This window comes from Ambystoma mexicanum, chromosome 4p, assembly GCF_040938575.1.
Source record: "Ambystoma mexicanum isolate Mex_15411 chromosome 4p, UKY_AmexF1_1, whole genome shotgun sequence".
Classification (NCBI taxonomy): domain Eukaryota; kingdom Metazoa; phylum Chordata; class Amphibia; order Caudata; family Ambystomatidae; genus Ambystoma; species Ambystoma mexicanum.
The window spans coordinates 1,232,974,364-1,232,987,484 of record NC_090927.1 but is presented as its reverse complement, the minus strand read 5'-3'; the positions used below and the strand labels follow the sequence as shown (position 1 = coordinate 1,232,987,484).

The 13,121-nt window shown below is 49.0% G+C and overlaps 1 protein-coding gene across 1 annotated transcript in view; it reads right to left on the bottom strand.

Annotated features, from left to right (window-relative positions):
- The window catches only part of CAPN9 (calpain 9), a 267,256-nt gene extending 256,380 nt beyond the window's left edge, over positions 1-10,876 (bottom strand). The window contains exon 1 of the mRNA XM_069606888.1: positions 10,404-10,876. Within this exon, the coding sequence (XP_069462989.1) occupies positions 10,404-10,616 (213 nt within the window). The 5' untranslated portion in view covers positions 10,617-10,876. The remainder of the gene's footprint in view (positions 1-10,403) is intronic.
- Positions 10,877-13,121: the final 2,245 nt, after the last annotated feature.

The window sequence follows — 13,121 nt, the reverse complement described above, 5'->3', positions numbered from 1 at the left end:
TCATTTTGGAGGGGAGCATGGAGACAAATAAACTGTTCAAAGGGAAAGTTGAGCAACTAAAGAACTCCGCTGGACACACTGATGCTCTGTGAAAGGAAGCCTCCTGGCAAAACGCGGCAAATTGGCACCAAGGTTTCCTGCCACCCAGGGACTTACACAGTCTTGCCAGTCTCTGAATAGTGGGGTTCCCCCTAGACCGCAGAGCTTGAGGGGTGTTCGGTATGCCCCTGAGTCTTGAAGCGGCCCTGGATAACTACCCGAGAGTGGGGTAACATCAGCCAGGAAGTATGGGGTGAATGGAATATACCTTGGCAAAGCTCGCCATGGAGTGGGTTGCCGTACACTGCAGCACCCTCGAAAGGTTCAGATTCATTTTCCCTTCAGAGACTTTAGAAGGTACCCACCTATCATCTGTAATCAGAGTCTCACTGGTGCCTGCCACCACGCCAGTCCTCTCTTGCACTTGCCTCAGGGGCCTAATCCTCCCCCTCCCTGTGACCCGCTATGCGCTTGCTCGATCCGTACGCATCGCACCTGAAAATCGTCTGTCTGTCTCCCTTGTCTTCACTCCTTAATTGCACTGTTAAACTGCAGAATCGCTGGCAGGCCTATTTGCTGTCTCCCAAATGGTTACCTGTATTTTTCACACACTTACTCTATCTGTGCAGACTATTTTCATCTCAGAATTTCAAGGGCTCTGAGCGACTGTTTGTTTTTTCCCCCATGTTCCCACCCTCCTTGAGCGCTTTGAAACACTTCCCTGTGTATAGGCGCTATATAAATAAACAATACCATAGCATACCAATCCTTATCTATGACCGACTCTGGCTGGATCAACATGCACCAAGCTGTTGCAAGCCCCATCCTTTCTCCTTTAACCTGTGCCACCTCCGGAGGCATCCGCCTGGTTGTTTTATGTTTACCCTGTTGCCACACTGCTTCATCTCTTTCCCTTTTTTTTCCCTCAACAGATGATATGGTCTGCATACCATGGTGGGGGAACAAAATCACTTTAATGCCCCCTTCTGCGCTGCCTTTCGAGTGCGCAATTAGGGGATGCTTATGAAACACAAAAACGCAAATACTTGTCAGTTACAAGTTTTTCTTTTAATCTATCATTAAAACGTTGCTTTAACTTTGTCTAGACCCCGCCAACACATGCCTCACACCCAGATAGGGCTTTAGAAAGGCTCTCATTATTGTATGTGCGTTCATCCTTTGCTAATTTAAACATGTTGGCCCTCATTACGAGTTCGGCGGTAACCATGCCGCTATTTGCGGCATGGCTGCCACTGAAATCGGGTCGGGGTCCGGGTCCTCGGAATGAGGACTTACCGGGCCATTCCGAGTTCGGAAGGCCCAGTAATTCCTCCCTCCAAGGACCCGGACACTGTCCTTCCCCATTCCCATTGCAGCCCCCATAGGGCTGAATGGGAATGGGAGAGGGAGCAAACAACGGGCCATTACGAGATGGCCCTTTGTGTGCTCCCTCCTCCCCTCGCGGGACCCGGTAAGCACGCCTGGTTTTCCCAGGTGTGCTTACTGTGTCCCGCGAGGGGAACTCGTAATGCGGCGGTACGGGGTGAACGCCGCCGGCACCTTTTACGGCGCCGTTCACTCCGTACCGCCAGGGTCGTAATGAGGCCCGTTGTCTTCTTCGAAAGTTATTGTCCTTAATCCTGGCCCTGAAATGAAATATGATTTTTTTTTGTCACAGCATGCCACATTGTGAGAGCACGATGACCATAGTTTATTTTTTGTAATAAAATGATGCAAATAATTCTGTTTTTACTAAACAGACCCTACTTTCATAACGTCAAAAGGAATGATGCGCACATGTACCTGGCTCAGATCATTAGCCCCCTGGTGGCAGATTAATATCTCAATATAAGGCATGCCTTGTTTTGACATAGTGGCTTCTTTAGATCACAGAATTATACAGTCACAAGCATTTAAAGGCATGTATTTTCAGTTCGGTGAACAGTGTCTCATTCATGAGACCTCTGATCGTCCTGGGAAGGGTTAGCACCTCCTTCAGGGTACAGGAATCCTCCCTGGGATGTCTTCTGCAAACCAGTGATGTGCTTCAAAGACAGTCCTGTCAATACAAGGGCACCTCACAACAGGGTGCTGGTTACTGGAAACCTTTTGAAATGGGCAGATACACGAAGGGGGCAGAGGAGAGCTTCTGTCCACAGAGGGTTTCTTCCTGCCCACAAACCCTATTTCCTACAGACATGGCTCTCTGTCTATGACGTTAGCAGGCAAAGGGCACTTCTTACAGCGGCCTGGATTGGACTTCTAACAACATTCTTGCTCTAGACCAATGGTGTAGCATTCTACCTTGGAAAGGAGGTGAGGGGCTCCCTTTAGTTGATTTATGTTTGGACACTGCTTGAAGAAGGATTCACTGGAACACGATTGGGGTACAGTCTATTTCAAAGTCCTCTGCGGAAGAGGTGAAGACCGAGAGCTCTAAGGAAGAAGAAAGCTCTTCTCAGTAGCCATTCCAAGAGCGTATTGAGATGACCAGACAGATGGACAAGGGCACCTGCAGCTGAGACACTGGTACTGACGACCCTGCTCACTAGAGCTTCCAGAACCCTGAGACTGGTCTCTACAAAATGTCCTGGTTGGGAAGGTTATATAAAAGGACATGCCTTGCCCCTGAGATCCTGCACTAGGTCCCCCAGCACTGAACGAACTGTGGAAGTGACCCCTGACTCTGCCTACATCTCTGAATTACCTCGATGTCGGTTTGGGCACCTTCAACAACACCAAAGCTGCTCGAAGGGAACTGTCAGAGTCATCTTTGATGTTGATGCTAGACTGCCTTCTGCATCTCTGAGTGTCACTCAATGCCAAAGCTAACACTCTGCTCACTAGGTGTCTGTGACCCACCGAGTATTCTAGCTTCCCACACTGAACACTGCCTGCCTAGTTTCCCGCTTCTTCAAGGTGGAAGCTGTCAATGCAGTACCCCAATGCCGCACGCCTGTCTTCACTTCTCCACTGCAGATGCCACTGAGTGGTCCAGCACTGCTGATCCACCATCACCTACGGTTTCCCAGCATCTTCGACCCACAGGCCATCACCGCTGCTGAATTGCACGTTGTTGTTGGATCCCACCAATGCTGCTCCCTGACTCCAACGTGACTCGGTGCCCACATACTCCTAGTGTGATGCTGAAAACCTAAAGGCCAAGACCTAAAAGGCCGTTTGGCTAGCCTTGTCTGCTTGAAAGGCCCTAGTGACTTTTAAGCCACGTTCTTTACTTTGTTGAAAGACACAAGAAATATCTTCGACCTTTCGCTGCTGAACTCTCTCCCTGCATAGCAGCCATGTCTGCAAACCCAGAGTGACCCTTTATTTTACAGTCTTCTTTCTCCGTGTTTTCCTTTGAAGGGGTGGGCCAACAGTGGTTTTATCAGTTGTGTGCATTTTTATTCGTTTAATTGAAGATCCTATTTTTGTAGAAAGTTGGATGTACATTCTTGTCTTTTGGTATCACAGTACAATGGTTGTTTGGAATGTTTCTGCATGAGCTATCTACTCAGCCCATGTTACCAAAAGAGGCAAAGGAGGTATTCCTGTCGGGCTCAGCCTATTTCACCTTTATGATTGGGAAGACTGCTGGTTCAGTTGTAGTGTGGGGCTGAGTAGGCGCTTTGGCCACTGCTCAACCCTGTACTGTTGCAGAGCATTAGTCATTTCATCCCAGTTACTGATTCTGAGTGCATGTCATTTCTTAGCTGCGACCTACCTCCATGATCTGCCTCCTATGTGTCTGTTTCACAATATGGCAACTTCCAGACAAGCTTCGGGCGCTGAGACCACTATTAGTAAAACAGATCTCTAACGCAAAACTGCCAGCTGATGTAAATAATCTTTCACTGTTCCTTTTTCTACCTTTTCCTTTCATGTAATGATTATGTGTATACAGTGTTTTTAGCGTGAGAATTGAACAAGCTGAAATTGCATAACAAATAATTGAGCACAATAATACAAGCCAGCCAGTGAGGATGTCTTGCATGGGATCGGTGCCTGTTACAGCATGCCTACCATGCTTCCTCAGGCCCCAGAGGGAATCCTAAGCCTTAGGCTGGTGTGACAGCTGCCATTGGTGCCATACTCCACCCACCTCGTTGTACTTCTGAACTTCCCAAAAAGCCTGGGAAGCTTGGCAAATGGCCCACAGTATCTACCATCCTGTCATCTAGCACAGCGCACATTACTGAGACGGGCCATGGCACTTTCTTCTGATGCAACTCTCGTTTTTTTCAATAGGAACTTTGTAAGAAAAACATAAAGTCTACTTGCTAACAGCTGAGAAGAAAATCCGGATCCTACATATGTGGGTAGTCTTTGAAAAAAAAAAAAAGTGTACATTTGGACCCCAAAAGAGGCCTTACGCAACAAACGACTTGAGTGGTAGGTACCCTTGAGCCCACTTTGGGAATATCTGGGTCAAATGGCACATTTTTAAAGCACGTTGGTCCAGTAAAGGTAATGAAAACTACCATCTTCTAAGTGACGCAACTAGCCCTCATTGCCTCACAAAACTAGCGCGCGGTGGCCGGTTGAGCGGACATTGCACCATTGCCCTGAAAGCCAGTCCAAGCCTGCTTGCGTCTATCCAGAAGGTGCGGTTTGTGAAACAGTCAGTGCATTTTGAAAAATGTGGGTCCGTTTTTTAAAGTAATCGGGTTATTCAGAGAAATGTTTTCTGGAAGGATGGTCACCCAATTTGCTCTTGTGAAATGGCTTTACCCCCGCAATCGTTTATATATTAATTTGCAAGTGAGATTAAAAAATATTGTGAGAGGATCCGAGGCAAAATTGCAGTTTTAATTAAAACCTTGTAAAATGCTCCAAAGTCCAGGACAGTTTGAAATGGGCCCCACATGGTGTGTAAAAAGGTCACACCTGGGTGTGAACTCCATGCACTTTTACCCACAATGCACTTCACCAAATGACACACTTAATAGCCGTCCAGGCTGCTGATGTGAGCGAGATCCATTATTTACAAAAAAGTAAAATGGCTGAGTTCATTTCCATAGTGTAACCGCCCAAGCGTAAATCATTGATTACATATTTGCTGATCGCTCTACAGTATTTAATGAAGGAAGGCTCACTTGGCCCCTAACCAGAGTCACACATCTGGTGCCATTTTAGGGAGAGTCATAGTGGCATTCTGCCGACACGTCATTGTGTGGTGGACAAATCTCCTTGGGTGGGTCTTGTTGTACATGCGCTGTCAAAACAATGTTACAGCTGATAAGAGGCAAAGGCCCCTCCTTTGCTAAAAACGCACGCCCTGTTTGCTGTTAGCAGTTGCCCTACCCGCCCGTCTCAATGGCAAGCAAAACCAGTCGCTCCCAGCGCACCTAATCCGTGTTTTCAAAGGCGAGAGCAGTGCAGCTCAGAGCCAGTGAACAGTAAGACCAAGTAGCAGATACGCAGAGGCGATAGAGGCCCCCAGACAAACATAGAAAATAGACTGCCTGGGAAGAAAGCGTGTGTGGCATGCATGCGCCAGTCACATAATGTACCTTTCAAAATACACAAAGGAAAGAGGCAAACTTCCGAACGAGGGACGGTGCGCATCAGCCCCTCCTCCCTATGGAAGCGGAATGTCGACAATGCTGACGTGATGTAACGTGCTCTTGGATAGTTCACTTCCGCCATTATGGTAGCCTTGCTAGCGTTTGAGGACGAAATGTGTATAGGCGGCTGTTAATGGGACCGAGGGGGAGGCAGGTGAGACCAGGGCCGGCCTTAGCGGCAGCAGCACCCTGAGCGAATTGGGGCCCCCCTCCCTCCCAGTGCGCCCCTGGTCAACAGCAGGCAGGGCGGGCGGCCTATACCTCCTCGCTCCGGCACCTCGCAGGGAGCTAATCACTGGAATAGGAAGCTCATGCTAATGTATGAGCACTCTATTCCAATGCAAACCGCCTCACTCCCGCGTCAGAGCGAGGAGGTAATCATGTGAATAGGCCACGCCTTCTCCCTCTACGCCAGCTCGGGGGAGCCCTTGAAAGACTCCCCTGAGCTGGTGTGGAGTTGGGCTAATGGAGCCCTGGGGGGCATGGCGCCCCGGGCAGTTGTCCGGCCCGCCCTGCCCTAAGGCCGGCCCTGGGTGGGAGACCTGACGTGTTGATGAGCGCAGGCCAAAAATGTACCCCAGTCCTGAGTGCCACTCTGGTTCTATGGGTTTGGCGGTGGCAGAGGCGTTGCTGAGGGGGGCCTTAGGGGGCTATATCCTGGGGTCATTTGGTTGTAGCCCCGGATAAAAGCTCAGGTGTTACAACCAAAATGCTAGCTAGCCCCAAGTCCCGCCAATCCCGACATTAGCGTAGCCCCAGATCTTTTCCAGACCTAGCAACGCGCTGTGGCACTTGGGCATGAGTTTATCTGGAAGGGAGAGCCCAAAAATGTATACATTACAGCGCTGCAAGTCTGCACTAGCCTCTGGGTTGGGTGGCGGTGGGGAAATACAGCCAAAGCAGTGAGAGTTGTCATACCGTTATTGATGTGGTACTCACAAGTGTGGGTGTAACGTGGGCAGGGGGTTTGTGTGTTCAGTGAAAGGCGGTAGAAGATTTTGGGCAGAGCAGGTTAGTAGCAAGGAGGGGCGTGTGGACAAAGGAGCGGTGCATGAGGTGTGGAGCACACATGCATTGGGCACCATCCAAGAGGTAGATAACGAGGAACCACTCTGCAGCACACGCGCCACACCTATGTGAGTGCGACGGAGCACTATTGCCACTAGGGCAACAAATAACAGCATGCCCGTTCCATGGGGAGCAATATATTTAGCAGGGGGGCTCCTTCTTGAGCACACATCCTGTGCATGGCAAAGGCTGGGTGGGTCCCTTATAGCAGTGGACCCACAATGTGAGCTCAAAACCCACACACCCGCATATTCGAGGTGTACATGGTTTACTGAATCAGCTGCATTGATGGCAAATTCTGGCAGCTGCTCAGTTTAAATTGCTTCTTTTATGTTAAAAGCATCTGGGCCACTGCAATCACATTTTTTTTGTTTTAAAAAAAAAAGTCCTTCAACCCCTTCACCACCTTCCTTTGTGTTGATTTATTTGTAGAGCTCCCATTAGATAACTTCTTCGCACTACTTTAGGCAGATTCCAGCGGTGGGTGCCCGAAGGTAATTGAGCTACCGGCAGTGCTATTAATAGTAGATGTTGCAGAGGGACTCCCTTCTCCTATGTCTGTAGAGGACAAGGTATCTACTGCTTTCCATGGGCTTACTAGGGCTAGCTTGGAGTAGACATAGTAAAAAGGGGTAGGAGCTGTTTTATCTGGGGCAATTTTCCTAGTAATAATTATTTATATAGTGTTTTATATAGAACACAATTTTTGTATAGAGTTATTACCCATCTGGAATTGGTACTTATTTGGCAATCTCAGAATGCTGAAAACTGAGTTGGTCGTGCCAGGATTTCAATGCCTGACCTGCAAATCACGCCTAGATCTCGCAGCAAGTGCTTTATTCACAGAGCTACCTTAACAGTTTACCCAGCACGTTAGCTCTCGGGCATCTGTGCCTTGCCAACCTAACTTCATGCTCTTGGGGGAGGTGTGATGGTAGGACAGGGTTCCTTGGCTCTCAGAAACTAGGGGTGTCCATGAAGCCTGAAGTTCAGGGACAAGACTCTCAAGAGATTTTCTGTTTTCATTTCATCTGCAGGACCAAATGTTCCATATTTTGGTATACGGAGGGAGTAGATGCCAGACAACTTTGCCTGCTCCACGTGTGCCTAGTGACATCCACAGAGGGCTAGTCAAGTGCGTGGGCATGGTGAGGGACACGTTCTGCACATCTTAAGGAAGAAGGTTTGAGGCCCTGGCATGTGGGTCTTCTGCTTCACCCCAAATCGCCCCGACTCTGCCACATCATTGCAGGGCAGTGGCATCCCCTGACATGCTGCCTGTCCCTGAAAGGCAAGCCAGCTAATCGGAGAATCTCACCGACGGTGTATAACCACAACGACTCCGAGGTTGTTCTCTTTAACACGCCCCACCTACAGCCTATCCTGAACCTCTGCCCCTCCAGAACTGTGGCCCATCTCTAACAGTTGGAGACCATTCTTAGCTGTCACTGACCATCCTGTACTTTCAAGTCCCACCCTGGAATGTTGCTGGACACCTCGAATTTCCACCCACAGTGGTCAACCATGACCTGCCCAATCTGGCTTATGCCACCCAGTTATGATTGCAGTGCGCTGTTCAGATCGTGGAACTCAGGGGAAGTTCAAAGGTAAAGTAGTAGGTGAACAAGCAATGGTTATGCTTTCAAGGTGAGAAGGTCCCTCAAGGTACCCAAAGGGGATGGGGGGAGGGTTGCAGAGGAGAGATCTTAATCCGCCAGAGGTAAGACACCAAACTCAACGCTACCAAAGACAGAATAGGGGTCAAGAAGCATAAAGCTGCTGGAAGCCTCTGGCGCAGGATGTGGCAAGGGGGCTTGTGTGCCGAAATGCAGACTGGTGAGGGCCTTCAAACCTTTACTATTGCTATGCATTACGGAAAAACATAGTGCAGCTTTAAGATTGTGCCAATTGTGGGTACATTTACAACTAAAAACAATTTGAAAAGATTGCCTCTATGGCCCTCGGGCAGATAGCTGGCGGAAAGCGCCCGCCGACTGCCACTTCTGTGGTGTGGGCTCTGCTTGAAGGATCTTAGAGGTTCACTGCACGGTGCGGTGTTAGGCACTGAGACCCGTGCACACCGCAGGCTCCTAAGCTTAACACTGCATCTTCAGGGAACTTGCTTGGATCTGCACCGCACGGGGATCCGGTGCCACCATTACAGTGGGAGACTACAGCATCGCCCTACTCTTTCGACCCGCAAGAGAGCGAGCGGAGCCCATAGGAATCCCTACCTTTCCACCCTCACCATCGTCGGTAAGTGGGTGGAGGCACTGTCAGATTCATTGTCTGGAGGGGGGAAATGCACGGGTGGAAAGTCTGTGGAACTTTGTTTCTGCTGGTTTCTGCTGGTTTCCACGGGTCCATGGCCTTTTGCCATCTCGGAAAACACGTGTCTGTGTGTGTGCATCTAGAAACGAGCAGGCTTCTGTGATTGGCGTGAACTAGCCTTCCACTTTTCCAGCCAATCAAGTGCACTTGATCTTGTGTTGTACCGTTTAATAACGCATGCGTCGTCTTTCACCGCATGCAGACAAAAGTGCTGATTCTGTCATCCACTGAAACACCAGCTGAGCTTGTGGGACGCTGCAGAGAGAGCTCAGAGAAAGATGGCTATTAGCATGGAAGGATGGACACACCTCGAATTCCAGTCCACACCAACCGTATCAAGGAACCTAACCACAACAAACACCAGTCAACAAACACCCAAAGATTCTATGAATAAGAAAAGGCCCAATTTTAAGGTGCTTCTATGTTACCTCAATAGATCACAGAAGGGTGGGGGAAAAGGGAAAAACACCTCTCTCTTGAGAAATTGACCAATTGTGGGCTACCTCTGGCAGATTTGCCAATGTCGCCCATGGCTAATAATTGATCATGTGAGGTATTTTCCCAACTGAAACGTCATTTTTTGGGCGCTTTTGCACACTAGTTCGGTCAAAATATATTTATTGTCCCGTGTCTATAACTGGTTGGACTGCAATTTGGTGAACGCATGTTATAAATACTGATAAATACAATTAGAAGGTCGTGAACATGTTTCACAACCCAATTGGAAACAACCCAACACACGCTATGGAAAACGAAATTCGCCCAAAAGAGGCAAACCTGTGAAAAATCGGCTCCACTCCCAGCGCACACGTTGGGCCAAATTTACAAAGAGGTTTTTAAGATGGGAACATCCCATTGAAAAGATGTGTGTAAACCAGGCCCCTTTGTCCTTTTGCTTCACCAATGGTCATTTCACCCACCCATAGTCACGGCTACCTTATTTGTTCGTTTTTCTACCACCTTGTGATGAAAATCAGTAAATATGTACAGCAGCCCAATACATCAACGTTGCGCAGTTCCTGCGTGTGCCGCATTATTACTATTAAGGGAAATCCTAGGTCAGATTGCGCACGTCGCCGCAGCGCTAGGCAACTTTTGCAACCTTGCTGGATAATTTCCCACGATTCTGGAGATTTTTTAAATCGCATTTTTATGTACCCTGCACTGACTGGTTCAAAAAGATGTCTTAGCACTAGTCAGCCGGTGTACATGTTGTTTCTGCATTTTTTGGCAAGTGCAAAGGACTGCGCAAAACCAGCCGGCGCCAGTTCAAACTTTTCTGCCACTGATGAAAACTTTGAAGGCACTGATACAACATTACTGGCCACGGTGCTAAATTGTCCTGCGTCAAACCGCTGGCTACTATACCACAGGGAGGGGGGGCCTGCGCACACTCACCCCAGGCCGTTTCCACACAAAGGGGATGGCTGGCTTCTCGCTGTAGAAAAGCGACGATTCATTAGCGGGGAAGTCGATGTCCTCGAACAGCACCCCCTTCCTCAGGCACTCCTCCTTCAGCTGCGTGTAGGTCTTGCCGGAGGAGTGCGTCGGCTTGGAAGTCTCCGGCACGCTGACCGGCTTCTGGTTTGGGTCCTGGAACCGGTGAGGCATCTTCGTCTACGGCTGAGCGGTCCTCTCAGGCCAGGGGGAAGACGCAGGGAGCGGGAGCAGCAGGAGGAGAGGCGAGCACCGAGTGCCCACCGACAGCAGAGAGAGACGGAGTGGCAGAACCTGAAGTGTGGGCGCGCTGAAAGGGAAATGCAAAGCTGCCCAGCCCCACCTTGTTCTGGCCACCTGTTCTAGCTGACAGAGGCCTGCCCCTCTGTCAACCAGAAGCCAAGGGAGAGGGAAACGCCTCGTGAGCAAATACCACAAAACTGGCTTTTCGCTGCTCACCTTTAGCACCCGTAGCAGGCCTTTCCTGCGTTGCTGGATGTGCACCTCGGGGGCAGAGGAGCACATTCCTGTCTAAAGATTTAAACTCGAGACAGTCATGCATTAGATTGCGACCCTCCGGCCTACAGCGCTTGCTCGGAACTGCATCAAAAATTGCTTTTGAAGAAAATAAAAGCATGGGATGGCTGCACCTCACAGACAAATCGTTAAATAAATTCCGAAGACGGAAATAAAGGAACAAGTAGACAAAACAGAGCACGGATGGAGTACTTTGTAAAATTACAAGGCCTGCGGTAGTGGCCCTGTAGTTATGGTTAAGTTGCTCAACCCATAGGAAGAACACTTTTTGGGTGGCTTTTAACTTCGCCCCCCCTGGGTGAATCCTCACGAAACCTTGTAAAAAAAAAGTATATGGCCCCGTCAGATTGATTCTGTGAAGTCTGGTGAGGTTTCGTGCGGTGGGGGGAGAGGGGTAAGGGGCTAGGGGGGGGTCACTAAATGTGTGTTTTTTTCCCATAGACGCAATGGAAACATGTTTTGCTCACGCCTACAGCCCAAACCGCTGGATGGATTTTCACCAAACTTGCGGCTGGAGGGCCGGCTTGGTCCCAATAGAGTGCTTTTGTACATTTGGTTTAAATCCTTCCAGTAGTTTTTAAAAAACGGGCAAAAAGTAGGTACAAACATTTGTGATATCTGGGTTCGGTCCGCAGACTCACTTCCTTGTTTGCTCCGTGGACGGACTCCGAATGGTCTACAGGGCGTCTTGATGGCCACGGACATAGGACGCGCCCGCTGATTGGATGGTGAAAAGCGTGAGGTGCGTTGTTGGATTCGCGGACAACCGCCATTGTACGCTAACACTGCGTTGAAAACATATAAAAAAACACAACATTGCACTTGTCAAACTAATGAAACAATCTCTGGGGACGTGAGGGGTGATGACTATGGGATGGGATGGGATATGGCCTTAACCTTTTAACTGCCATGGGTTTCCCCTCCCAGTGCCAAGGCCTTTTTTGGTGATTTTGGTATTTCGCCATTCAATGCCTTTTAATGTTTTCGGTTTCATTAACCCCTTAAGTGCCAAGAATGAGGTATCTCGTCCTTGGCAACAGGGAGGTAATCCCAAGGGGTCAAGCCCCAAAAATTGGTGTTTTTTCAACTCTGACATCCGCAAACAGTCCAGATGTCTGGAGCAGTCCTGTGATGTTCGAGAACATCTGAGACGCTCGGGGACATCTTTTTTTAAAACATTTTTTAATTAATTTTATTCAAACCAAACAACAATACAAACAAACCCAACACGCAGTGCAGTTTACAACAATTCCATTAAACACCATTTGCATTTCCATTTTGCCACTGCTCGCCAAGTCCCACCCTCCATTATGAGCCTATTTGTACTTTGCATTCAGCATCTGCTACATGTTGCCGGGTCTCACTATCCTCGGATTCCGTTGGGTCCGATATAGATCCGAACAGTTCCGCTATTAATAATTTCCATGCCATCAGGGTACCCACTTTTTCCTCCCCACTCATGTTGCTCGCCTCCTGCCATACTACCGTTTTGGCCTCCGCCCATTTCTGTAACTCCTTCCACCATACCTCCACCCGTGGCTTGTGGCACTTCTTCTATCCCATGGCGATCCTCCGTTTTGCTAGCACGTATGCCAAGTTTCTCAGTTTCTCAACATGTTTAAGTTTCCGTGGTCTGGGGAACCCTTCCAGCAAGCAAGCCCAGGCCGTATCTATGACGAGCGTGACCCCTTTTGTTCCTAATTTTTGTGCCACTTCACCCCAGGAACATTCGATTACTGGGCATGACCAAAACATGTGTGTCATGTCAGCGTTTTCCATATCGCACTTAGGGCACGCCTGTCGCCCAGTGTTTCGGAACTTGGATATCCTCAGAGGGGTCATGTATGCTCTATCCGTTATGTACAGCTGTATTTGTTTAAGTCTGATACTTTCTTATGATATCCCAGGGCGCGTTCCCACATCCCATCTCCCATTGGGGCCCCCACCTCCTCCTCCCAATCAAGTCTCAAATGTGTCAATTCCTTCCCCACCTTGGTCATCACCATCTCATACAATCTAGAAATCTCATGCCCCCCTTCCGATATGTCATATATTGCCCCCACAGTAGCATCTGGTTCCTCTGCCAACACTGTTTCAGGCCACGTTTTCCGAATTTTCTGAACCATCCTATGGTATGTAACA